The sequence below is a fragment of the Mus caroli genome, chromosome 2, assembly GCF_900094665.2.
Source record: "Mus caroli chromosome 2, CAROLI_EIJ_v1.1, whole genome shotgun sequence".
Lineage (NCBI taxonomy): Eukaryota > Metazoa > Chordata > Mammalia > Rodentia > Muridae > Mus > Mus caroli.
The window spans coordinates 207,097-232,019 of record NC_034571.1 but is presented as its reverse complement, the minus strand read 5'-3'; the positions used below and the strand labels follow the sequence as shown (position 1 = coordinate 232,019).

General features: G+C 41.3%; 1 protein-coding gene across 4 annotated transcripts in view; it reads right to left on the bottom strand.

Annotated features, from left to right (window-relative positions):
* Positions 1-24,923, bottom strand: part of Nmt2 (N-myristoyltransferase 2) — a 43,261-nt gene that overhangs the window by 2,800 nt on the left and 15,538 nt on the right. Inside the window, exons 2-13 of one of the 4 annotated variants that reach the window (XM_021154409.2) lie at positions 20,044-20,179; positions 19,554-19,596; positions 18,005-18,054; positions 15,341-15,485; positions 11,890-12,008; positions 11,708-11,799; positions 11,484-11,600; positions 9,592-9,762; positions 8,244-8,352; positions 1,982-2,152; positions 1,092-1,259; positions 645-782 (exon numbers count right to left, since the gene is read on the bottom strand). In XM_021154409.2, the coding sequence (XP_021010068.1) occupies positions 645-782; positions 1,092-1,259; positions 1,982-2,152; positions 8,244-8,352; positions 9,592-9,762; positions 11,484-11,600; positions 11,708-11,799; positions 11,890-12,008; positions 15,341-15,485; positions 18,005-18,054; positions 19,554-19,596; positions 20,044-20,179 (1,459 nt within the window). The remainder of the gene's footprint in view (positions 1-644; positions 783-1,091; positions 1,260-1,981; positions 2,153-8,243; positions 8,353-9,591; positions 9,763-11,483; positions 11,601-11,707; positions 11,800-11,889; positions 12,009-15,340; positions 15,486-18,004; positions 18,055-19,553; positions 19,597-20,043; positions 20,180-24,923) is intronic. The other 3 variants (XM_029472588.1, XM_029472591.1, XM_029472587.1) reach the window with 3 other exon arrangements.

Here is a 24,923-nt window from a genome sequence, read left to right as displayed (position 1 = left end):
AAAATGGGACAATAAGACCAAACTGAGGAGGAAATCGAATTATAACACTGGGCAGTCTATCAACTGGGGTTTTAAAAAGTCTCTTTGAGGTCTGGAGAGATGACTCAGCAGGAAATAGCACAGGCTGCTCTTCCAGAGGACTGAGGTTCGGTTCCCAGCATCCACATGGCAGCTCACAACTGTCTGTAACTCCTGTTCCAGGGGCTCCAACTCCAACTCACACATGCAAGCAAAACACCAATGTACATACAATAAAAATAAGTAACTACAAAAAAAGTCCCCTTGACCTTTCAAGCTGGCTAAGAGGGCAAAGGCATCAGCCACACAAGGCTGATGACCTGAGTTCAGTCCTTGGAGCCCTGGGAGAAGAGTACTTGACTACTCAAAGCTGTCCTCTGACCTCCGTATATGCTGTGGCATGTGTATACCCATCCCTCCATCTCTCCTCCCACCCCCATACACACATAATAAAAGTAAAGAAATAAAAAGCTGCCTTCATCCTATGGGGGCTGTATGGTACTGTCTGGGTTAACTGAGTCCATTTACAATTCCTCTCTCCCACAGGAATCACCAACAGTAGAAACAGATAAAGCCCCTTTATCCTGACGGCAGCCAGCATGCATTGCTGTATCATGCTCACTCACCTTTTCAGAGTCTGTCCCTGGACACCTCCAGTTGTACAAATAATACTGTAAGTTGCCATCTCCTATACCAAACTTGAGTTTTTCCAAGAAGGTCTTATTTTCCATCAAATCTAGTGCATTGAACACATCAAATCCTTTCTGCCAATATAAAAAGTTCAAAAGTTTATCACACCAAGGGCTTCATGTGTTCTTTGCAGTATATATTTCTGTATAACATTCAATTCCTTTACAGTCATTTAAATAGATACTTATAATAAGGCTAAGTACCTATGATACAAAGCCACTGACTAAGCACCATCTTAGAAGACTGTATTATAAAGACAGCTGGGGAGGGAGCTGGAGAGAAGGCTCCATGGTTAAGAGCTACACTGCTCTTGCAGGGGACCTTTCTCTAAGTTGGTTCGCTTAAGGAAATCCAAGTAGTAAAAAAAGTGGCTCAACACTCACCAATTTGGCTATAATGAGCGCATCATTCATGAGGTCCAGCAGGGGTGTCTCTGTGTGAATGTTGTAGAAGGAATAGGCAGCCTTGAGGCTTTTGTGAGCTGGGTGGTGCATAACCGTGGAGGGGAGAGTGTAGAAGCTCAGGAAGTCAGTCAGCTTCCCACTGGGGTTCTAGGGGACAGAGGGAAGCAACAGTAGTGAATGTTTCTTTGAACAAGCATTTGATCAACTGATACTGACCTCTACCCAACTTTCTTTCCAAACAACTTAGTCCACCCTCTCTGTAACCCAGCTTGAGCCCTTTATGCTGGGTGGAGACTAAGAAGCAGACAGTTGGAAGTTCAGCTGAAGGGCTAGGGAGATTGCAAGCTCTTTCAAAGCTGGCCCTAAGTGGGAAGTTCCTCCACAGTGACAGAAGCCACCCAGGCTGAGGACCAGAGGCTGCCTTTCTCACCCACACTGAAGCATATATCTGGGCTGCTGTCAGGAGGAAACGGAAATATGTGGAGCTAGCTACCAAGTGGTGAACAGAATGCTATTTCAAAGAACATGGCCTTGGTGTCTGGAACATTTTCTTAGAAGTGAATGAGAGCTAGTTACTTCAGGAAAACAAAACAAAACAAAACAAAAATCAACTCTGGAACATAGTTGTGTAGGGTGACTAATTATTAGCTTTTCACAGTGAGAAGAGCAAATGCACAATAAACAGAAATGCAGCCTAACTTCCCTTTAATAACCAGTGAAGACACTCTAGTCCAGGACTATCCGAAGCTGTGGGAGGGCTAGCAGATGCAGAGAGCCATGGAGGAAAGCTATGATATGAGCACACCATGATCCTCCTCAAAGGAGCTTTAACCTGTTCTCAGGTCTAGCTTATCAGCTCATCTTTTTACCTCCACTACAAACGTGTCAATGATGTGCTCCCTGGGGAGGAACCAGTGGGCCACTTCCTCGTCATCCATCACTGGAGCTAGATGAAACTGCTTCAAGTAGATATTGATTAGCTCTCGGACTGCTTTGATGTCTTTTGGTTCCATTGGTCTCAAACCTGAAGTCTTTGTAACCTTGTTAGAAGAAAAACCAAGCAAAGCCAGAAGTTAAACAGAGGAGGAGTAAATGAAATTACTTTGTGCTCAAAGTGTGGCCCCACAGCTCTGCCAATGGAAACCTGTTAGAACTGAAACTCTTGGCTCTAGACTTGCTTTGTCAATTAGAACTACGATTTTACTGAAGCCTGAAGTTGCTCTAGTGGCTGAGCCTCCACAATCCCAGCTATTGGAGAGGATAAGGCATGGGAGTTACTGCAAGGTCAAGGTCTTACAGGCCAGTCTGGTCAACTTACTGAAACTGACTCTCAGAATAAAAAGTAAGATGATGAGGGCTGGTGAGATGGTTCAGGGAAGCCCACTGCCAACTCTGAGCACTTCAGTTCCAATCCCAGGACCCACATGTCCAAGGAACTTATCTCCACTCATGTACTTGGCAAATGCATGATATACACTCCCACAAAGATGTTACTAAGCCATGTGTCCCACCTTCTTATCCAAACAAACCAAATGGAACATTACCAGCTGATTTATATACCAAGAATTTAACAGATATGAGAAATATCATCAAATTTTATGCTTTTTCCCCTTGGAGAAATACTGGATAATTTTAGAGGTAGCGCAAATATTGCTAATATACTTTTTGTTCTGAATTTCTTGTAAATATTTCTATATTAAAAATCCCTATATCCTAGGAAAAGACTTAGCAAATAAAATCACTTGCCAAGTGAGCCTGACAACCTGGACTTGGTCCTCAGAATCCACATGTCTATAAAAGTCAGATGCTGAAATGTGCATCTGTAACCAACTCTACAAAGTTGTCCTCTGACCTTCACACATGTACCATGCATGCACACAGAAACAACTAAATAGATTTTAAAAACCCAAACAATCAAATCATTATAATTTCTGAAGGATCCTACATAATATCCAAGAAGGAAGACCAGTTTTATCTCAGTGGCAGCTGTGATCGCCTATTACCAGAGATTTCCAGGGTTCTGTGACCAAGCACTGACTGATTGCTGATTAGTGTTGGCGATGACAGGAAAGCTGGCAAGGCATGCTTTACACTGACAGACCCAGGAGTTCTCAGACGAACATTCACAACAAGCTATTAAAGGATGGGGTGCATAGTCTTTATAAAGATGCAGAACTTCAATTAAAATACCATTCAATTATCTAAAGTTGGAGAACTAAATCCCTGGCACTAAATATGCAGCTCACACTTTTACTAATCTTTCCGTGGCTCTCAAAAGATTAGAATCATCCACTCCTACTGAGGGTGTAGCTCAGTGGTAAAGTGCCTGCCTAGTGTGCACAAGACCCTGGATTAACTCTTAGTATTGCAAAAAGAAACGTCCAGTCCCACCTGGAAAAAAGTAAAATACAAATGCATTTCTGAATGCTGAAGACCCAAACCATCTAAAATGTGTCTGTATACCTAAGTCACGTAAAAATTACTTTCTCTGGGGTTATGTGGCTCAGTGTAGAACACTTCAACAGAAGTGGCACAAAAGACAAGATTATTTACAGCTATGAAGCTTTATAGCTGAAAATAGGATGCTTTTGCAGAACTGAATAAAATAGTCATGTTTTCTGGGGGTTCGACATGAAGCAAAGAAACTTCCTAGTTAATGGGAGCATGTTACATTTCCTAAGTAAATTCTGCTTCTGATACAAGATACTTACCCAGCCTCAACGAGAAATCTCAGCCCATGTAATCTGAAGTTTGTGTAAGTGTTTAAGTTAAACTTAAGAACTCCACTGAAAAGCAAGTATTATCTGTCAAGCTACACAGCATAAGCTAACTGAGAGCACAGGCATTCAGAGCAGAGCGGGGAGCACTAGTTATGTTACTTATATGATTAAGAAGGGAGTTCCTGAACACTAAACTCATCAAGTGTTATTAAACAGACTATGCCACATACTTTCTCATGCCCTAGCCAGGGTATCCCTTTTAACAGCACAAAGCTCAGGCACGCTGCTTGACTAATCCTGCTTTTTATCTAACTCAAATTCCTTTACTTTTAAGCCCCCTCCTTCCAATTTTGCTTAGAAACATTCAACATCGAATAAACAAGCATACTGAAGGGTAGGGAGACATAGGAAGATGTTTTTCTTGTGGAAGTCTAGTCTTGGGATCCATGGTGAGTGTCAGGCCAGCTCGGCTCCATATGCCAAGCTTGTGTTTCCATGTCAACTCTGTGATAGGGTGATTATATCCTTTGACTGCTCAATCTAGTGTATGAGATTATAAATGTTTACTCTATGGCACAATGTTAGCCCAATAAATGCTAGCACCCAAATTCAGGAGTCTGTGCCTAAGACACAAGAACAAAAACTGTAAAAAAATAAGTAACTAACTAAATAAATTGCTAATAATGTTGGCCCAGAAAAATGAGACAGAGCCCTGGAACAAATGTTTTATCCTAGACGGCTCCTTTTATGCTGAGTGGTACAAAAATATTCTTAAGTACCTTGACTGTTAACAGCTGTACCATCTACCTTTCATCAAGAGGTGCCAGTGACTACTGTTAGTGTCTTTCAATTTTCTATTATCTATCTGCACTTTTATTTCTTTTGCTCTCTTGTCTCTTTTTCTAACCAGCTATTGCACTAATTAATTTATATGGTCAGCATGACAACCCAGAGTGACCTGGAAGAGGAAACCTCAACCAAGGAATTGCCCACATCACATTGGCTTTTACCTATCACTGTGAGGATTATCTTGACCAGCCCACTATGGGCAGCACCATCCCTAGGTAGGCTGGCCTGGGCTGTGTAAGAAAGCTGAGCATGAGACAGAAAGTGAGTCAGTAAGCAGAGTTCCTCTAGGATACTTGCTTCAGCAATTCCTGCTTCAAGTTCTAGCCCTGACTTTCCCAAGGATGGACTGTGACTCCAAAGTTGAAGTGAATTAAGACCTTTCCTTCCAAAGCTGTTTGTTCAGAGTGTACCCCTACTCCCAGGCCCCCAGCAACAGAATTTAACTAGGCTACTCTTCACACCCCTTTCTTGTACCTGAAAAAGAAGGAAGACACCTAGAACATGCCAAAGAGATCTGCCTGGACCTTGATAACTGTTTTCTATTCCTAACTGTATAGTAGTGACTGCACAGTAGAACACCTTGGCTGTTTGAATGCCCCTGGTCCAGGGAGTGGCAGTATTAGGAGGTGTGGCCTTGTTGGAGAAAGTGTGTCACTGTGGGGGTGGGCTTTGAGATCCTCCTCCTAGCTGCATGCACGAGTCTTGTCCTGTCTACCTTCAGAACAAGATGTAGAACGCTCAGCTCCTAAAGTGCCATGCTTGCCTGGAAGCTGCCGTCTCTCCCACCATGACAATAATGGACTTAACTTCAGAACCTGTAAGCCAGCCTCAATTAAATGTTTTCCTTTGTAAGAGTTGTCTTGGTCGTGGCATCTCTTCAGAGATGGAAACCCTAACTAAGACAGAAGTTGGTACCAGGGACTGGGGTATTGCTGTGATAGGCCTGACCATGCTTTTATTTGGAAGAATGTGGATTTTGGGACTCTGGATTTAGAAAGCAGTGGAATGCTTAAAGTGGGGCTTAATGGGCTATCCTAGTAGGAATGTGGAAGACTTTGTTGCTGAGGTGATTTGAACTGTGGAAGCCTGGCTCGGAGGTTTCGGAGAAGAATTTTAGTATGTGTCCAAGAGAAACTGTTATATTTTGGTGAGGAATGTGGCTATTTTTTGCCCTTGTTCAAAGACTGCCTGAGGTTTAAGTGGAGAGAGTCAAATTAATTCCATTGGCAAAGGAGGTCTCAAAAAAATCCAGTTTAGACTCTGTGCCGTGGTTTAGTCTCAAGAACATGTTGATGAGCCATAGCAAGCTTAGAAAGAAAAACAAATACAAAATGTGTGGTTCTAGTAATAAAACGGCAACAGGAAGTGCAATGGAGCTAAATCCTGTGTTTGAGGAGATAAACACATTGAGGGAGTAGTGACAAGATCCCACCCACTTAAACTTATTGCTTATGTATTTGTCATTGAACAAGTAATTGTTTTATCTAAGCATTATTATTACCTGGCTATTGCTTTCATTTGGACATTTAATCTGGAATAAATACAATCCAGAAATGGAGGACACAGGCTTTTGATCTGGATCTTGAAGAATAGTGGCCATGAAGGAGACAGAGATATGCAGATCTCTGAGTTCAAGACCAGCCTGGTACAGATCAAGTTCCAAGTAGAGAAAGCTTAGGTCCAGGCATGGTAGTATACGCCTTTAATCCCAATATTGAGGTGATAGAGCCATGAAAATCTCCAAGTTCTAGGTCAATCTACAGAGCAAGTTCCAGGACAGCCAAGCTCAGGCAGTGAAGGAGTTGGAAAACAGAAAGCTGGCTATAGAGCAGGAGGAGACTACTGTGACAATTAATGCTGATTAGCCTGAGCTAAGAAATTAGCAGTAGTTAAGAAGAGACCAGCATTACTGAGGTGAAATCTTCTGGGAAATGCTTTTGAGTTGATGGCCTAGGACTGAAGGGGTTATGCAAAGAATATTAGGCTTAGCAACATGAAGGGAGTCTATCTATGAGAGGCTATTGATGACGCCTAGTTATAGCAGAAGACCCTAGTGTGTTGGAGATGCCAGTACCACAGAATGACTACCAAGAACAGCAGGAGCAGTGAAGTAGAGTCAACCTGATATTAGAGTGCTACAGAGCTAGAGACGTGACACAAGCCCTTTAGAGGAGCCCAGAAAGTCATGTGTGGATCGTAGACATTGGAACAAGAAGTTTTAACACTGAAGTTACCTTGGAGACCCCAAGATGTTAGAGATGCCAGAGCCATGGCATACTTGCTGAGGAAAGCTGCTAACAGAGAGTGGAACCAGCCCAAGAGAAAGAAGTTGTTTGAATCAACAAATCTGCATGTACATTCATGCACTCCATGTATATAGTTCAGAGGCCAGAAAAGATTGTCAAGTTCCCTGGGACTGTAATTACAGATGGTATGAGCTACCATGTGGGGACCAGTGCTATTAACTGCTGAGTCATGTAGCATAGGCTGGCCCTGAACTCTCTATTCTATTTCAGTCTTATAAGTGCTAGGATCACAGGAATGTGCTATTATGACTGGCCTAAACATACTGTTTGAAGCTGCTCAGTTGTGAAAATCACCCAGAGACACACAATACATCATTTAACTATAAAGTTTAAAAATTTAAAACTAAGACAGTCCTTCCCATTGTGAACATAGTAGTTTACAAAGATGAAGGGGAAGGGTAGTGGCTTAGTGGATATAGCGCTGGCTGCACAAACCTGAGAACTCTGAGTTTTAACCTCCAGCACGCACATGGGTCTGGTGGCCTAACTGTAATCCCAGCTTTCAGAAGGCAGAGATAGGAACCTTAGGGTAAGCTTGCTAGCTAGACTAACTGAATCCCAGTTCAGCGAGAAAGACCCCGACTCAATCAGTAAAATGGAAAGTGACAGAGAAGGACGCTGACATCAGTCACTGACTTCACATGCAGACTTACCTCGTGGGCACCCATACACATATTAACATGAACATACACTACATACATTACACAAACAAACAAAAAAAACCACAAGACAACCTCCAAGACTGGTGCATAGGCCTATAATCACACGCTCTGGGACACGAAGGCATGTATATTCTGAGCTTGAGGCCAGTCTAGGCTACACATTCAGTTCTAAGTCACTATGAGCAATACAGGAGTTAAACTTTAAGGGGGACAACTGAATATAACATTATTTCCACCTCCTTACCTTCTTCTTTAAATCCAAACCCTGAGTTCTATGGTGGTAAGATGTCAGGGGCGGCTTGGATTTTTTTTCATTACTTAAGAAGCAATACCCCAAAATGAAAAATTACCCCAAAATGCAAAACTCCCTTGTGACTTGCAGTTAATCACATACAGCTGTGAATCCATGAACTTAAAAGACTGAAATCCCCCCTTTCCTAGCTTGATCGAGCCCCACAGCGTCCATTCCTGTTGCAGCAGCCTCCTTTCCCACAAGCACACAAGCACAGCTTCGGTCTGAGGCCAGTACTGCTCTTCTGCATCAACCGTTTCAGTGGTTGCCAACTCAGAAAGTCGCACATGCCCCTTACTTACATCTGGAAGTCTGTAAAGCTTCATCGTTCTCTGTAAGGTCATGTTTCTACTCAGGTGAGAGAATTTCACTTCCACCAGTTTCCTGGGGTTTAGGGATCGGTGCCAATACCTGGAAGACAAGCAAGGTTCCACTTTGTCTTAGCTGTTTCAGAAGCATCTACTAAGACTTATGCTGTACCCAGCACAGTGATGGGCCTGAAGATTAAAACACAAAACAAAACTGACTCATAAAATTGATTTGCATTGCGAGTTATGCTCCTTTGGAATTTTGGCCTTTCATCTCTTTCCCTAAAGAAAAATAATGCATTTTTAATATTTTGCATTTCACTTAATAAAAGAGATATTCAAATTCTTAATGAGCCTCATGATTTTATGTGAAGTGAATCAGTAAGTTTAAGATCATGAAAATATTCCTGCAAAATAAAACAGTATGTTATAGAGTACTCACTGAAGAAAATAATTCTGAAGAAGTCCTTAAATTTATGTGACTTTAGTTTTGTTTTTTTTTGTTTTGTTTTGACAGGGTTTCTCTGTGCAGTCCTGGCTGTCCTGGAACTCACTCTGTAAACCAGGCTGGCCTCGAACTCAGAAATCCGCCAGCCTCTGCCTCCCGAGTGCTGGTACTAAAGGCGTGCGCCACCACGCCCAGCTGACTCTAGTTTTGATATATATTATTTATACTGAAATAAACCTGTGATGCTTATTTTTCTGTTTATTTACAAATGTAATAATTTAGTAAGTTATAGCAATTTTATAGTTTTGTACTATATTGATTCCAAGGTTAGTCCTACTTGAATCAGGAGAAACTGTGGAAGGAGATAATTTTTGATGTCTTAAAAGCAGGTTAGTCAAAGAACAGTCTAACTGGACTAACTCTGAGAGCCTGGCTAGTTAAAAAGTCATATAAAACAGCTCAAACCTTCTTTCTTAGCCAACAGGTCCATCTGCAGATCTGAACTGATATAATATTGTAAGGTTCTTACAACAGTTCAGACCAACCGCAGAGCAACAGAAAACTGAGTTTAGATGCTGACAGAAAACAGCTAGACATATTCTAAGACTGCAATGCATAGATTTCTCATGCACAGATGGTCTCATCGTTCAGTGAAGTAGAGATGGAAACAAATTTACGCAGCATTATTGGGTAAAGTTTACTTTTAAAATATGATACACTGAATATTAAGCTCAATGGTTCTAGTTTTGTCTCCTCAGTTACCAGCAAACTACTATCCCCAGCAAGCCCAAATTCCTGTGGATTGTATCAGGAGAGCAATGTATCTAGCGAGATGGTAGTAAGCAACACCCCCCCCTCCCACCCCCCCACCTGATGTCTATGTGATGCTATTACCTGCAAGTGGCCACAGGCTTAGGAAGAACTACTCCCGCAGTATACACAGCCTGAAAGATGCCTTCCAGGTTCACTCTTCTGGTTATTTCTCGAATCAACACTGGGGCTACCCGTTTTGATCTCAGCTTCTTATGGACACAAAGAAAGTTGATTTCTACCATCCTCTTCACACTGACAAACAGATGGGACAATCAGCTCACACTTTAAAAAAAGCAAGGTAACACTCTCATAAAGTTCCAAAGAATAAGACCATGAAAGACATCCTGTAACATAACATTCAAGAAAAAGAACCCGCATTGTGTAGGCACTTTGCAAGCTCAGACCAGATACGATACCATTTTCCATATCCATTGCCAAAATGATCAACTCTAGGCCAGGGAGACTTGGCCTCCAAGATCTTAATCAGAATTTAAAACTTGGGGGCTGGTGAGATGGCTCAGTGGGTAAGAGCACCCGACTGCTCTTCCGAAGGTCCAGAGTTCAAATCCCAGCAACCACATGGTGGCTCACAACCATCCGTAATGAGATCTGACACCCTCTTCTGGTCTGTCTGAAGACAGCTACTTACATATAATAAATAAATAAATATAATAAATAAATAAATCTTTAAAAAAAAAAAAAAAGAATTTAAAACTTTGGTCTATTTTAGATGGTCTAAATTGGATGTTGGATCAGATATGCCTCAGAAAGTTCCTTTATTTTTCCTGCAACATACATAAATGCGGGGGGCGGGGGGGGGGGAGTCCACAACTAAACACATACTCCCACCCCACCCAGCACTCCAGGCCTGCCCAGTGTAGAAATGGCAAGGTATTGTGCCAGAACATAACACAGATTTCCCAAGACCCAAGAAGGGCCATGATTAGATAGAGCTGACACTTTTCCAAGCTACTATAAGCCTCCCAGAGCTTCAAAGCTCAGTCCTGACTTCGGGTATGCATGTATTTTATTTAAATCACAGTGTTCTAAGAGCACATTTTCATATCAGTCAGCTAGGCAGTTCACTATGATAAATAGACATTCACTATTAGATCTCTTCACAAATGGGTATCTGACTATCAGGGTTGGCAATCCAAAGCCAAAATGTAACACAGTCATCATGCACAGAGTTTATAATTCCCTCTAAAATTGCTAATTTTAAAAGAAGTACTTATTGATGGTTTTGTTTATTCTATACATAGTACATACATACATGCATGCATGCATACATACATGTGTGTACATGTAGGAGATTGAGAGGCAGAAAGTGGAAGAAAAATAAGAAAAAAAAAAAAGGCAGGAAAGGAGGATGGGTAGGAAAGTGGAGGGTAATAGAAGGACAGACAGACTGTACTGCTCTCTCATCTCTTGTCCAACTGTTAAAAAGAGTTTCTAAGTTTACAGTACCAGCATACAGCACACTCCTAAACAGCTCTTCTGAGCAATCTTACTACCAGTAGTCATACTGAGCTATCTACCATTCATTGACTTAGTTTGGCACTAGAAACCCAAAGCCTCAAACTCACTAGGCAGCCACTGTACAATGAGTTACATTTCCTGTCCTTTGGTTTCCTGAGTCAGAATTGTACTACACAACGCATTTCCTCAACAGCTCGCCACATTTTTTTTCTTTGAGACAGGATGGGACGCTGAACCTGGAGCTTGCTGATTTGGGTAGTTTGGACCCCCCATACCCTCCTGTCTGTGCCCCACTAACTCCAGGATTACAGGCGTGCATCCCAGCCCCTGGCGTTGGATAGGAGTGAGTGCTAGGGATACAAATTCAGGCCTTCATGCTTGCACAGTGTGTACTTTTTGCTAAGCTGTCACCTAGCTCTGGACTGTAATTTTTAAAAACCTGGTTTAATTATAATTTGGAGGACACACAAACATGCACAAGCTTTAACACATACCTGTCATAAATTCGGATGTTTGCTGGGATGGCACTTATGAAACCTACTAACTTTTTATTTGAAGATACTCGGACTCCACAGTGCCACTGCAGAAGCCATCCTGGGGGGCGCAGAGCCCTGAAGTAGAGAAGAGAAACACACTAGTTAATATCTAAGATCATAGGAACAAAAGAAGACCTCCTGATTCAGTAATCCACCAATGGCCCATGACCAGCCAGGCATACCACAGCAGAAACTCAGGTGAGTAGTCAAAGCGGAACATATTGTCATCGTCTTCCACATAATTCTCATTCAGCAACGTATACAGCTCCTTCAGCTACAAGACAAAGCAAATGTCCTATTTAAGGCGCTCTGCACCTTATTAGACACAATGTGTTTGAATGCAGGTGTTGAGTTAAAGTCTTACCACTTCGGCATTACTCAAGTCTAAAGTGTCCCACATAAAACCTTGCGGCAAAGAATACGGTTCCTGGCGGATATTGTCTTTGTCTGGTTCAATTGCACCATGAGATGTTATGACTTCATCTGGAGAAATAGAGAAAAAAAGAGGATACTACATTTCACAGAAGTCTGTTAATCCCAAATAGTTAGCAATAGAAGTGAAAGAATACTTTCAGATTTAGGACACTTGGGCTCAGAATAATCCAATTAATAATAGTAATATTAATAGCAGCTGTATTAGTACATGCTTTATTATATAACAATGGTATTAAATAATATTATTAATAATCCTACATAGTAATAATTAACAATCCTTGTGGATTCCTTTGGAATGTTATTTTATCAGTTAAAGCAAGGGGGAACTGTATGTCATGTCACCTGATGACATTATAAAAATGGTAATGATTTCTCAGCCTCAGTCCTAGGTTACAGTATACTGTCACACTGTAACTGATACAGGCTTAATAAAACAGCCTTAGAAATGGCCTCTTTTTTATTACATTTTTACAAATTGAGGTTGCAGAAGCCATAGTGATACCTGACCCCTCCCAGCAGCAAAATCTAAAGCACATTTCTAAACTGATTGCTTCTGCGCATCTTTACTGCTTGCTAAGTAGTCTGTACCTATAGTCCATCTTAGTAACAGCTGCGTTCCCTACTCTTTTTGGGGGTGGAGCTGTGTCCTGTTTATGGCAGGCTGGTCTTGAACTTGTTATGTAGCCCATGGTGATCTTCAACTTCTGATCCTCCCGTCTCTACATCTTGAGCACTAGGATTACAGACTTGTACCACATCTGACTGATGAAGTGCTGATAATCAAACCCAAGGCTTTGTTTATAGTAAAGTGAGCACTCTATAAACTAAGCTATTGACCCAGCACTCAATTTCCCTTTTCCAATTCATTCTCTATATTAAATGTCCTGTAACAGGAATAGAATACAGGCGTTTCTCTGTGGTTCTAGACTGCCTTAGTACCATCTCCTACCCTCTATGTTCCTTTGCCAGTTTGGTAGCATTTGACCTTAAGAGCTTGCTGTGGCTCAGGGCATTCCTCCTTTCTTTCCTGAACCTTGTCCTCTGGTCATCAAGGTATCAGGCCCTGGGATTTTCTCAGAAGCTCACAAGTCATTTTCTCCCAGTATCTTTCAACAACTAAAGCTTTTTCCTATGAAAGATATCTAAACCTGCTCTGCGTGGCCACCTAATATGTCCCTTCTACTTCAGTCCACTTCCCATCAAGATTTCTTGACCTGTGCCCCATGCTGTGTCTGGCATTTTCTATTTGCTGAGTAAGGACCCTCAGGGTCTAGCCCATCTGTCACAGAATCCTTCTATGAGATGTGTATAACCTATATCAGCTTCTCAGATATCCTCAGGGACGTCCACATGGCCCAACTCCCGGCCATTCCCTGACAGTGTCCCCATGAAGACTGTTTAAGGCTTGGCTTACAAGATGAACCCATGCAGGCAATTCAGAACAGCTGTGTGTTTGTGCAACCCTCAGACAGATGGGACTAGAGACACCTCTATTACATGTGCATCTTCTGTCAGTCCTTCCTTTCCCTAACAATAAGGTTTTACAACCAGATATGGCCTCTGACTGAACCGAGGTGCACCAAGAGCTCCAGCATTCCAAGAACCTTGCAAAGAATTAGGGCAAGGAGGAAAGCAGGATGAGCACCAAGCAATCCTTCCCAAAAGGAGGCCTGAGGTTAGGTGTCTTCTTCTCTGGAGGGCAGAAGGTATCTGGTGAACCATATTCAGCTACACCTCATTCATCAAATCACTAAACCTAGATGCTTCAGCTGATTTAATTCAGAGTCATTAAAGACTTTGTAAACATATTCTAAAGAATATTCTTTCATTAGCAGACACATTTCTAGAAGTTGAAAGATAAAAAGCATTGCTTTCCCCTCTAGAGCAAGGGATGACTCCAGGGCTTCCCACGCTCTAAGCCAGTGCTTTCCACTGAGGTACGCTTCTAATGCTCCCTCCTTCTTCCTTCCTCCCCTGCTCTTACTCTTTCTAAGCTGTTGGGGTAGCTATGTATGGGAAAGGATTGGGAAGCATAAAACTGATACTTCAGTGCTCAGAAAAATGTTATTCCTTGAGTTATAATGACAACATGGATTATCTGTGTATTATTGGGCTGCTTCAGAGTTTTGGGTGACAAATGACCCTTCCTATGCTATTTGGAACCTAAATAACCAAAACCTAAGTAGGCACAGTTCTAAGTCAAAGTAGGACATTCATACTGCCATGTAATTTGAACACTTTCATGACAACTTTATCACCTATGCATAATGAGAGAGAAAAATAATTATGTCTATAGCAAGTTAATTGGGAGAAGTCTTAAATGGTATTTGATAGAGCAGGCCTGATCCCAGGAACAAGACCCAGTTATAATTCTTTACATGAGCAGAGCCCACAAGAGCCTTTACTTTCAAAGAGGACCCTAACTTCCCTATGATATGTGATTGATATGTCACTACACTCACTGTGTTCAGAATCCTGGTTAGTATGCAATTATCCAGTTAGTAAGCTATTATAGGAAAGTTCTTTTCTGAATCCTTTAGAATACCTGAGGCATGGAAAAACCTAAAAACTAATGTCCTGAGGGGAGGGTTGCTAGAGCAATGGTTCAGTGATTAAGAGCACTCACTGCTCTAGCAGAGGACCCAAGTTTGGTTCTTAGCATCCACATGGTACTTCAAAACTTTAAAAAAAATGTATCTGCATATATCCCTGCATGCCAGAAGAGGGCATCAGATCGCCTAAAAGGATGGTTGAGCCACCATGTGGGTGCTGGGAACTGAACTCAGGACCTCTGGAAGAGCAGTCAGTGCTCTTAACAGCTTGAACCATCTCTCCAGCCCCCTCAAAATTATTTTTAACTACAATTTCAGGGAATCCACTGACTTCTTCTGGCCTCCATGGACACCAAGCATACATATGGTGTGAACAAGCAAAACGTTCATTTTATTCCAATGAAAATACAAAAATCTTAAAAATATAACATATAGAAAAAAAAAACCCAACTTCATGAAGCTCAGAAGAATAAGAATGAAGAGAAAAAACACTTCGCTTCTGTGCAGTATATATATGCTATATATTATACATCATGTATAGCATATTTTTTACTATACAATGTATTACATAGTATATTACATGCATACACATAGGAATGTTTAATAGGAAATTATAATATATACATTTCAAATATGGGAAAATTGGATAATGTAACAGGAAGAGCAATTAGGCTACAATCAATAATACTGAAAACCAATATCCCTACTTATTATATATTATATATATGTACTTTAAGAAGACATATACTAGCTTTTGTGTTAATTTTGAGTGACACAAGACTGAAGTCTCTTAACCCTGAGAGACTGGAAACACACATATGAGCTTACTCAATTTGGGCACTGGCTGTGTGTCCCAAAACTGGTATCTGCGTTTTGTGGCCTCATCAATGTTCCTGGCTGGGCCTTGGCATGCAGACAGCAGCTCCATTGCTCTCTGGATGTCTTGTAGCTTCTGAATAGGGATGGTGGGATTCTAGAAGGGCAGACATAAAGAGACACATGACATAAGGAAGCTTCCACCGCCTTTGAACACAGGGCAACTGTGTGTATTGGCGTCAAACACTGCCCCACCTCCTGGAAGCCTGCTAAAGGCTAGCTGTGGGTATACTGAGATGAAACAGCGGCACTGTTGCAGGTTACCAGTGGGCTGCCGTTTCAACGGGGGCTCTGCCAGTCTGGGAATGCTAAGTACACAGAAGCACCCTCTGCTTCAGGATCCCGCCCATCTGTGCTGGTCCCACTGTTCCTTTGGGAAAAGAAGGCAAAGAGTGACATGCAGGCATGCATTACTGTCACACAGCAGCCAGGCAGCCAGGAGCCTCGGTTGTGCTGTTAGCGTTAATGCTCTGCGGCAGCAATGGAAGGGCAGAGGAAACAAGTTCTAGAACAGAAACTAGACAGACAAGAGATGATTAGAAGGGAAGGAAGGGAAGAGAAAGAAAGAGAACCTTAGGGCTATGCTGGGAAGGAAATGGTTAAGAAGAACCCACTGAACCCTTCTGCTGCTCCCTCCTGGACCACACCAGCCTTTCTCACACTGGAGAAACCCTGAGACAGAAGGCAGAAAAGAAGCCTCCTGCAAATCCTGATCCTCGGCACCCATGGCTTGTTCTCCAAACACAAGTGCGCAAATCTAGCCTCATTTTTAGGGAAAACAGATTCTTATCGATAAAGTGGGCGATAGTTTTAAATTATAAGAAGGCCAGTATTTGCTTTTTTCCTTGCAGATTTCCCATGTATTGAATTCTGCAAGTGTAATAAATAATACACAAACTGAGACTACATTCAAAATAAGACACTGCACATGGGACTGGATACAGAAATCAGTGGCTTTTTTTTTTCCAACAAAATAAGTGAGTTTAAGGATTTTGATACTGCTCAAATAATTCCTTCCCATTATGATTTAGAAGTGATTAGAAGAAACCTCAGAGCCCTTATGTTTTGCTGTGTATCAGCACTCTGAATATGTAGCAAAGGGACCATGGACCCTCCATGGTAAAGCAGCAACTCTGGCTTTCTGCTCAATTCTGAGTTTGAAATCTGTGTTCTAGATAAGTCCATTATAACCTGGGGAACATCTCCATGTGAAGTGCAAAAAAGCATGGGCTGGCTCTCCTGGGCTCTCCCTGTTTACTAGGTTCTCTTGACATTGACCTTCTCTAGTAGAGAACTGCAGCAGGCCAATGGCACACAGCCTCCACTCAGCAATCTTACACTAATCAGGACAAAACCCTTGAAGCCATATCTTAATGACATATACAAGTTAAAGATAAATCATTCCTGTTCTAAACACTGCACTTCTTTCTCTCTCTTCTTTTCTCTCACTTTTGGGAGTGGTACTAGGAATTAGACCTAGAGCCACATACATGTTAGAAAGGCAATGCTCTACCACTGAGCTATATTCTCAGCTTTTTAAGAAGCTGAGACAGGGTTTCACTCACTGCCCAGGCTGATCCTGACTTTGAGATCCTCCTGGATTGGCCTCTCCCATAGGAACTGTTACAGGCATGAACCACAGCACTTGGCTCTGCAGTTTTTTCAGCCACGTTGTTCATTTTACTGAATACAACTTAACTGTCATGTAATTCTCTTATAACAAAACAGTTTGTATCTCGGAAATTTAAGCTCATATATGTAAATTGTTTTAATTCCAGTTGTTCTTTTGGCCTGCTGATTTCATATCCATAACTTCATGTGAAGTGTTTGTTTAGCTTTAATTTAAAAAAAAAAAAACAAAACTTTTTTTTTTGTTTTTTAAATCTTGGGTCTGTTTCACTCCCCAATACTTTAACTGATAAATTAATAGCCTCTTGAACTTCTAGCACAGTCTACCATGAGACCTACAAGAGGAACCAAGCTTTACAACACAGTTCAATAACAATGCTTGAAGATACATTTAACCTGGCTTGAAAATGCAAAGCAGAATCCAGGCTTAAAAAAATATATATACCTGGTTATAGAGCCTAGTTTGTTTCAGTAATTTTTCTTTTCTGATAGTTGAGTGAAATTGTTCAAGACACATTAAAAGCAAATTCCTTTGCAGTAATCATGAAGCAGTATCTTGGTCCTGAAGGAGCAAATGATATCCCAGCTCCAGGAAGACCCTAAAGTAGTTTATAGTGTTACCTATTCAGTATCACCAGGCTGTGCTACAAGTAACAGCCATCTGTGACACATTTATATCCTAATGCTCACTATTTAAATGCTTTCTAAAAATAGGTGCAAATAAGAATAATTTTCAAACCTACAATGTCGAATTAAGGAAATTCAGTTCATCTTTTTTTTTTTGGAACCTCTGTGGTTATTTCTGAGGTGCTGCAGATTAAATGCAAACCTTGCACATTATGCTCAACCACTGGGCCAGAGGATTAATTTTATTTTTCTTTTTTGAGACAAGGTCTCCCTATGAAGCTCTGGCTGGCCTCGAACTCACAATCATCCTGCCTACGCCTCCTGGGTGCTGGGATTATAGGCGGGCGCCACCACGCTCACCTTATGATACATTCTTAAATCTATCCATTCACCTTCCATAGTATCACCACCTGGGGAGAAAGGCGAGAATGTGCATTAGCCCCCAGTTAACTGCCCACTACTACGTTCTTACCGAAGCAGCAGGAATTCCTTCTTGTTAAAGCTGCTTCCTAAAGAATATTAAATACCAACTATATCCTGTGCCCATTACTTTTTAAACTGAAGACCTTAGGAAAAATTTGTCCAAGTCTTCTGCCACTAAAAAGTCTGTAAGAAAGGGTTGGGGTTATGTATGGGTCAGGCAGGTAACGTGCTTGCCTGGTATGCATAAGGCCCTGAGTTCAATACCCAGGACCACGTATACCAATCTGTTAAGAATCCAGACAAATATTTTAATTTTAACCTTTGACTATAGACCAATTATTTTCTAAATGTAGTCCACTGTAATAGTATGACATTATCTACTACTGCCATAAATTTATGGGAGGAGGGTGCCCCAGTTTAAAACACTGTTGGCTAGCTTCTAATTAACAAAACAAAACCAACCAAAGAAAACTCCCTCTCTACCATATATGCTAACAGTAGTTCCTCCCACTCAGTTGGCTGCAGTTTCTTATCAGTGTCCAGAGTGGAAAGGAAGTGCTTAGAATCCCTGAGGGTAAAGGGATGGGTAAAGCCAATGGCATGGTAGAAGCAAAGAGCCGCCCACACTGCAGGTAAGTGATGCGTTTATCTGCTGAAGCAACACCAAGAAATGAGAAAAATATTTGCAAGCTGATGGCGATTTCCCAATTTATCTTGGAAGTTATGTTTAGTGGAACACTGATCACGTGAGACCCAGAGGGAAGCTGGGGAGGAAGGCTCTCCCTCAGTCAGTGAGGCAAGTAATTGTCCTTCTCAGAGACGCTGGTTGTTTCATATAAAGCAGGTACCACCAATGACAAAACTACCCACAGACTGACTTATATGACATAATAAAAACTTCATATGAAAAAATCTGAAATCCACAAAATTTGCAGGTACTGCCTTCTGTGGAGTGCACTGTACGAAGCAACCTTCATTAAGAGCAATCTCATTTTAACTTCAATACAGCCTTATAGACTTGGGTTCAATACCAATGGGCTTTCCAGGATAAGGATCAGCTCAAAGAGATGCAGTCTGGAGATGAGTAATGGAGCCTGGGCCAAGTGCCAGGTCCCAGGGCTACCCTGACCAGAACGATGTTCTTGAAGCTATAACCATCAAAGCCATCTTTCTTGTTATGTTTCTAACTCAGCTCCTTTGGCTCTGGTTTCCTGAGCTACTAAGCCTGTGTTGTCCTGTGTGGTAGGAAGGAGGAATCTCCACAAATGGGGGTGACTGCCAACAGTATCACCAGACCCACATACAGCACTACTAGCCCTCTGTTCAGCAGGCTATCTGCCAACATGGGACCAGAAGGACAACTAGTTTGGATTAAAATAGGGGTATCCTAAGGGAGAAGAACATGAGAAGGTGTTCCCCACCCTTGCAATGGCATGAGGGACGACCACTGCAGACCAGGCTGATTCAAAGTCAACAGAAGACTTACCCATGGCTGCTCCTGCTGAAATCTGCTGCCAGATGGCGTTGTGCTATGCAGGTAATTAGACAGACACCCAGAAAAATTAAAATGTGAATATCTTCTGAACCAAAAGTAATCACAGATTAAGTGTAACTTCAAAGCAACAAAAACAAAAGCAAAAACTAAAAAACAACAACAAAAAAAACAAACTTTCTACTGCCAGGCTCCCAGAGACTTTTATGACTATGGTCTACATACTACTACAAAGAGAAGGAGAAATGAGATGCTACACACACACACACACACACACACACACACACACACACACACACACACAGAGTATGCACCTCTTGGTTATGTGGATGCCACAGTGAGCTTCAGGGAGGCTGTAAATACCCTCCAGTTACTCCTGTCATTCAACACAGTCAAAGAAAACACTAGCTACACATCTACCCCACCCAGACCCATGTCTTCTTCACTGGGGAGAAACAGCTGTGGCAAGGAAACAGGCTCTCACTTTAGAAGACTGCTGAATCTTAATCTCCTGGGAGTCAGATGCGGAGTCGGACTTGGTACCCCCAGAATTTGGCTTCTCCTTTTTTCTCTTTTGTTTCTTCTTTTTCTTTTTTGCTCCCAAATCCCCTCCAGGGCTTCTGTAGGAAATTCAAGGAAAGTAAAAGAAATGAAAGGGAAAACATCATTATATAAAACTGAATTGCATAAACACCATTACTTAGAAAACACGTGATCTGCACAGTGAATGAAGGACAGCTACATTAGGATGTGTGGATATGACAGTGTCAGGGTGAGTTTTACATGAGCAAACACTGTTTTTTCCTATGTTACATGGCAGGTGCTCAGGTGTCTTCTAAACATAAAAAACTAGATACAAGCCACATTCATAACTGAAGCCAAGGAACATTCAGAGTTACTCCTTCTCTACAACTCACGAGTAGCCCTAGATATATACCTAGGGCTAGAGAGATGGTCCTGAGGTTAAGCACATTGGCTACTCCTGCAGAGAAACTGGGTTTGGTTCCAATAAGCCACACGGCACTCAGAACCGCCTGTAACTCCAGTTTCAGAGGGTCCAATGACCTAACTCTCCTGGCCAGTAAGGGTACCAGGCATGCATGTGGCACACATACATGCACACATGCCATTCATAGGCACGGAAACATATTTTTATTTTATTTTATTTTATTTATTTATTTATTTTTGGTTTTTCGAGACAGGGTTTCTCTGTATAGCCCTGGCTGTCCTGGAACTCACTTTGTAGACCAGGCTGTCCTGGAACTCAGAAATCCACCTGCCTCCCGAGTGAAACATATTTTTAAAAAGACTTATATGCATTAAAAATATCTGTTTTTGGTATGACACTATTCATCTTCATTTATTTGGCTTTGCACATACTAGACCAGTACTCTACTTGCTAGTGATTTATGTCACTAGTCCATCAAAATACTTATCCTGAAGCAATAGAAACAAAAGAAACTGATTTCCCACAGGAGGAAATTTCTTTTGATTAAAATTTTTTTTACCTCAACCAATAAAATCCTCCAAGGTTTATTGTCTTAGTAGGTAAAGGTACCTGACAGACTGAATTCAAACCCTGGGGCCCATAGGATAGAAAATGGAACTGATTTCCCTCAAGTTGTCCTGACCTTCACAGGCACATTAATGTATGTGTGCATGTGCTCTCACACACGCACAGATGCAAAATTTAACAAAAATTAAAAAAAAATTCCTACATATTAAAACATTATTGGGTAAGACATTTTTGTTTGGAACCCTTTCCACTGCTATATTCTGGAGAAGAAAAAGAATACAAAAGAGAGAGACACAGGATTAAAAATTTTCACTTACTGAGGCTTACTATTACAAATTTCCTAGAAGGTAAATTAAAATTTAAAACAGAAATTAGCTTCTTTTTGCCTATGTAGGGAAAGTAATGAAAGCAAATGGTTCTGCTCCACTGTTGTAAATCAATCTGCCCCTGCTTATTTGCTTTCTTAGTTTATATCTAATTAGCATATATACTGTAGTCTTTCACCAAGACTCAGATCTCATTAATGCATACTCAAGGCCTTAAGATACTGTCTCTCAAAGACAATGGGTTTCCTGGTTAAGCAAAGTGTCTTCTTCCTAATCATATTTTCATTTTCATAATATTTTCTAACAAAAATATGTTCAGAAACAAAGTTGTGAAACCTGCTTTATTCTATCCTTGCACTTCCAGTGTTTCCTAGGATTCTAAGCTACCTCACTGCTCACCAGCTGCAGGTAATCTACCATGGAGACTGGCCAGGATTTGCTGACACACTCATAGACAAGAAAGGCTGTTGGTGCACAAGTGTTTCAGTATATCTATCGTCCTACTTTCAGGCGGGTTTGTCCACAGGTAGCAATGCTAGGTCAAAGATCAGACTTTGAGTGTGGGTAAGTAATGAGGACTCTCCTCTAAATAATATACTGATTTCCATTCTCTCTAGCATGAAAAATATTCTCCATTGTCAGCAGTAATGTACTTGTATCATTTTTTTTCTTATATGAAATAATCTTATAGGTGGGGCTGAGGAAAACTCATCATAGACTTCATTTACACATTTAATCAAGACTTGGGTAGATATTTTTTCCTGTTGGTTATGTTGTTTCAACAACTGTTCCTCTATGTCCCCTATTAGCCATTCCTAAAAATAATTTATAGGCATCATTTATGAAAAGTATTAACACACCCATCACTTATACTCAACACATTCTCATTTTTCTTAAGTATATGGTGTATATACACGTGTATGCATGTATACATGTACACATGTGCACATGCGTCAGGCCAAAGCTGATATTGGATGTCTTCCCTGATTGCTTTCCTCCTGGCTAACTGAGGCAGGGTCTCTCCCTGAACCTGACGTTCATTCATTTTTACCTAGTCTAGGTAGTCTGCTTACTTAGGCGATTCCCCAGTCTGCCTCCACAGTGTTGGAATTTCAGCTGATGTCCATATCTGCTTGGTTTTTTATTTTTGGTTCTGGAGTATCCTCATACTTCTATGATAAGCGCTTTATCCACTGGTCCATCTTTCCAGAGGCTAATCTAGAGCTAGAGCCAGACTTTGTATCATCTAGCATCTCTCAGTTGTTTAGACCATACTTTACTCAGTTTGTTTAAAATTTCACTTGATGGTATCTTTTTAGAAAGTATTATGTAATCTAAAGTATAAATGCTTTCCCCTGTGGATTGCTTTTAAATTTTGCTCACATATTGTGTCAAAATGACACAAATATTCTACAATTTTACCCTGTCCTTTCTATGGCTTTTGAGATGTTTGCTTTCTAAACCATTTGGGACCAAATGTACATTTATGAAATACTGAGCCTTCAACATTCCAAAATATATACAGGGAGATAAGGCAAGAAGATGGCAAGTTGGATATGTGCCTGAGCTACAGCCCAAGTTCAAGGCCAACACAGGCAAGTCAGTGAGAACCATAGAAGAAATACACAATGTATCTCAATGTATAGTACTGGTCTAGCATGCACATAGCCATGGGGTTTAAAGCTTACTGCTCTAAGCAGGGAAAATTATAAACACGAGAGGCCCTCATATAATACAACATGTTAGTCAGGGACCAAACTGTCATATCCAAAGTCTAGTAACATAGGGACAAAGAATCTGACATCTCTCCTTAATAGACACTCATCCACACCTTCCACAACTGCACAGTGAGGTCCATGTGTCCCTGATGCTGCTGCACTGTGAGCAGTTAGAGCAAGCGCACAAATTCTTTGACATCATCTTTCATGTTCAACTGGAGACTGTTTTCCCTCCCTTTGGATCTAGGTGGCCTCTGACTTTCTCTGACATGCTCTGTCCACAGTGAAAGTGACACTAGGTGACTTCCAGGTTATAAAAGGCCATACACCTTTACTTCTTATAACATTTTCATACACCTGGCTCCCTTAAGAACCTGCCATAATGGTGAGGCCAATGTGGACTCTTGGTTGAGTTGAAAACTGAGCTCCTGGCTCAGCTCCAACATCAATTACCAGCCATGTAAGTGAATCACATAAATCCAGCTCAGGAAGCCCCAAAGTTAGACTCCAACTGTGACTCTAATAGTTACTTTTGTGGTTGACCAAAACAAGATAAGGGACAATATAAGGGAGTAAATATTTGGTTGGGCTCATGGTTTCAGAGGGTTCAACTCACTGCTGTTTGGCACCATACAGGTCAGCATGAAAACGTCTGGAGAACATTATAATGGTCCACCAGGATACACAGAAAGGAGAATATGGGAAGGGGCTAGGGCAAGATACTTCCCACAGGAATACCCCAGTCCACAAAACCAACTTCCTCCAACCAAGTCCCAACCCCTACCTTTCAGCACATCCAATACCAGAATCATCTATGAAGCAGTCAAAGGCTCAACCAGTAGGTCAGAGCCTTAAATGTACTTTACTTTCCTACTTTGTTTTCTTTCCTTTCATTTTGTTTCAAAGATAAGATCTCAGTATCCAGGCTGGGGCTGAGCTAAAATTTGCTATGTATCCCAGGCTGGCCTTCCACCTTGTGCCTTACTAACAAAGCTATACACTCTCTTTTGTCTGTTCTGACTTTTCAAGCCAAACAGCCCTGTGTCCTGGAGCCAACATCTGGGTGAATTAAGAGGCTGAAGAGCTCTGCCTTTGTACAGTATGGAGAGATATACATCTCCACTGGCTTAACCAAAAGAACTATGAGGTTGTCCATTACTAATTCATTCCCCCATGATCCCTAAAACAAAGCCTTAATCTTTATGCCCAACAACAAGGTTATAGAGGGATTACTTCTTTTATCGGTTATTCATGTGTTAAATAAATATATATATATTACATTTTAAATGGAATGGAATTTTAATTCATTCTTCAATAAGTCAAAAAAATAGGGTCACATTTCCCTGTTCCTAACCCTAAAATAGAAAGCAGTGCTTATTGCTGAAGATCCATTAAAACCTTGTCAAGTGATACCCTAGCGGCCTAAAAATAGTAATGCATTCCCACCCCAAAATTAGCAGTTTATTTTCATCGGCAGAATCAAACTGTACAATCACCATTTTTATATTTAAAATCATCTGGCAACTAAGGGTGCCCATAAATATCTGATTGGCAACTGGGCAGAAACAAGTTTATCACAGATACTGGAGCTAGAAACATGGGTGATGCAACTTGTTTGGGGAATTCTGACTAGGTGTATCCTCCTAGATGTGTTCAAGCTGGCACCTTATGAAGTGACAGTGATATGCTGATGTGGAGTCTCATGCAGATGCATGTGTATATGCACGGGATTCAAGAAATCAGTTTATACTGGCATCCTGAATGTCTCTAATACCTACCTACCTATTTTCTTCCCCCCCCCCCC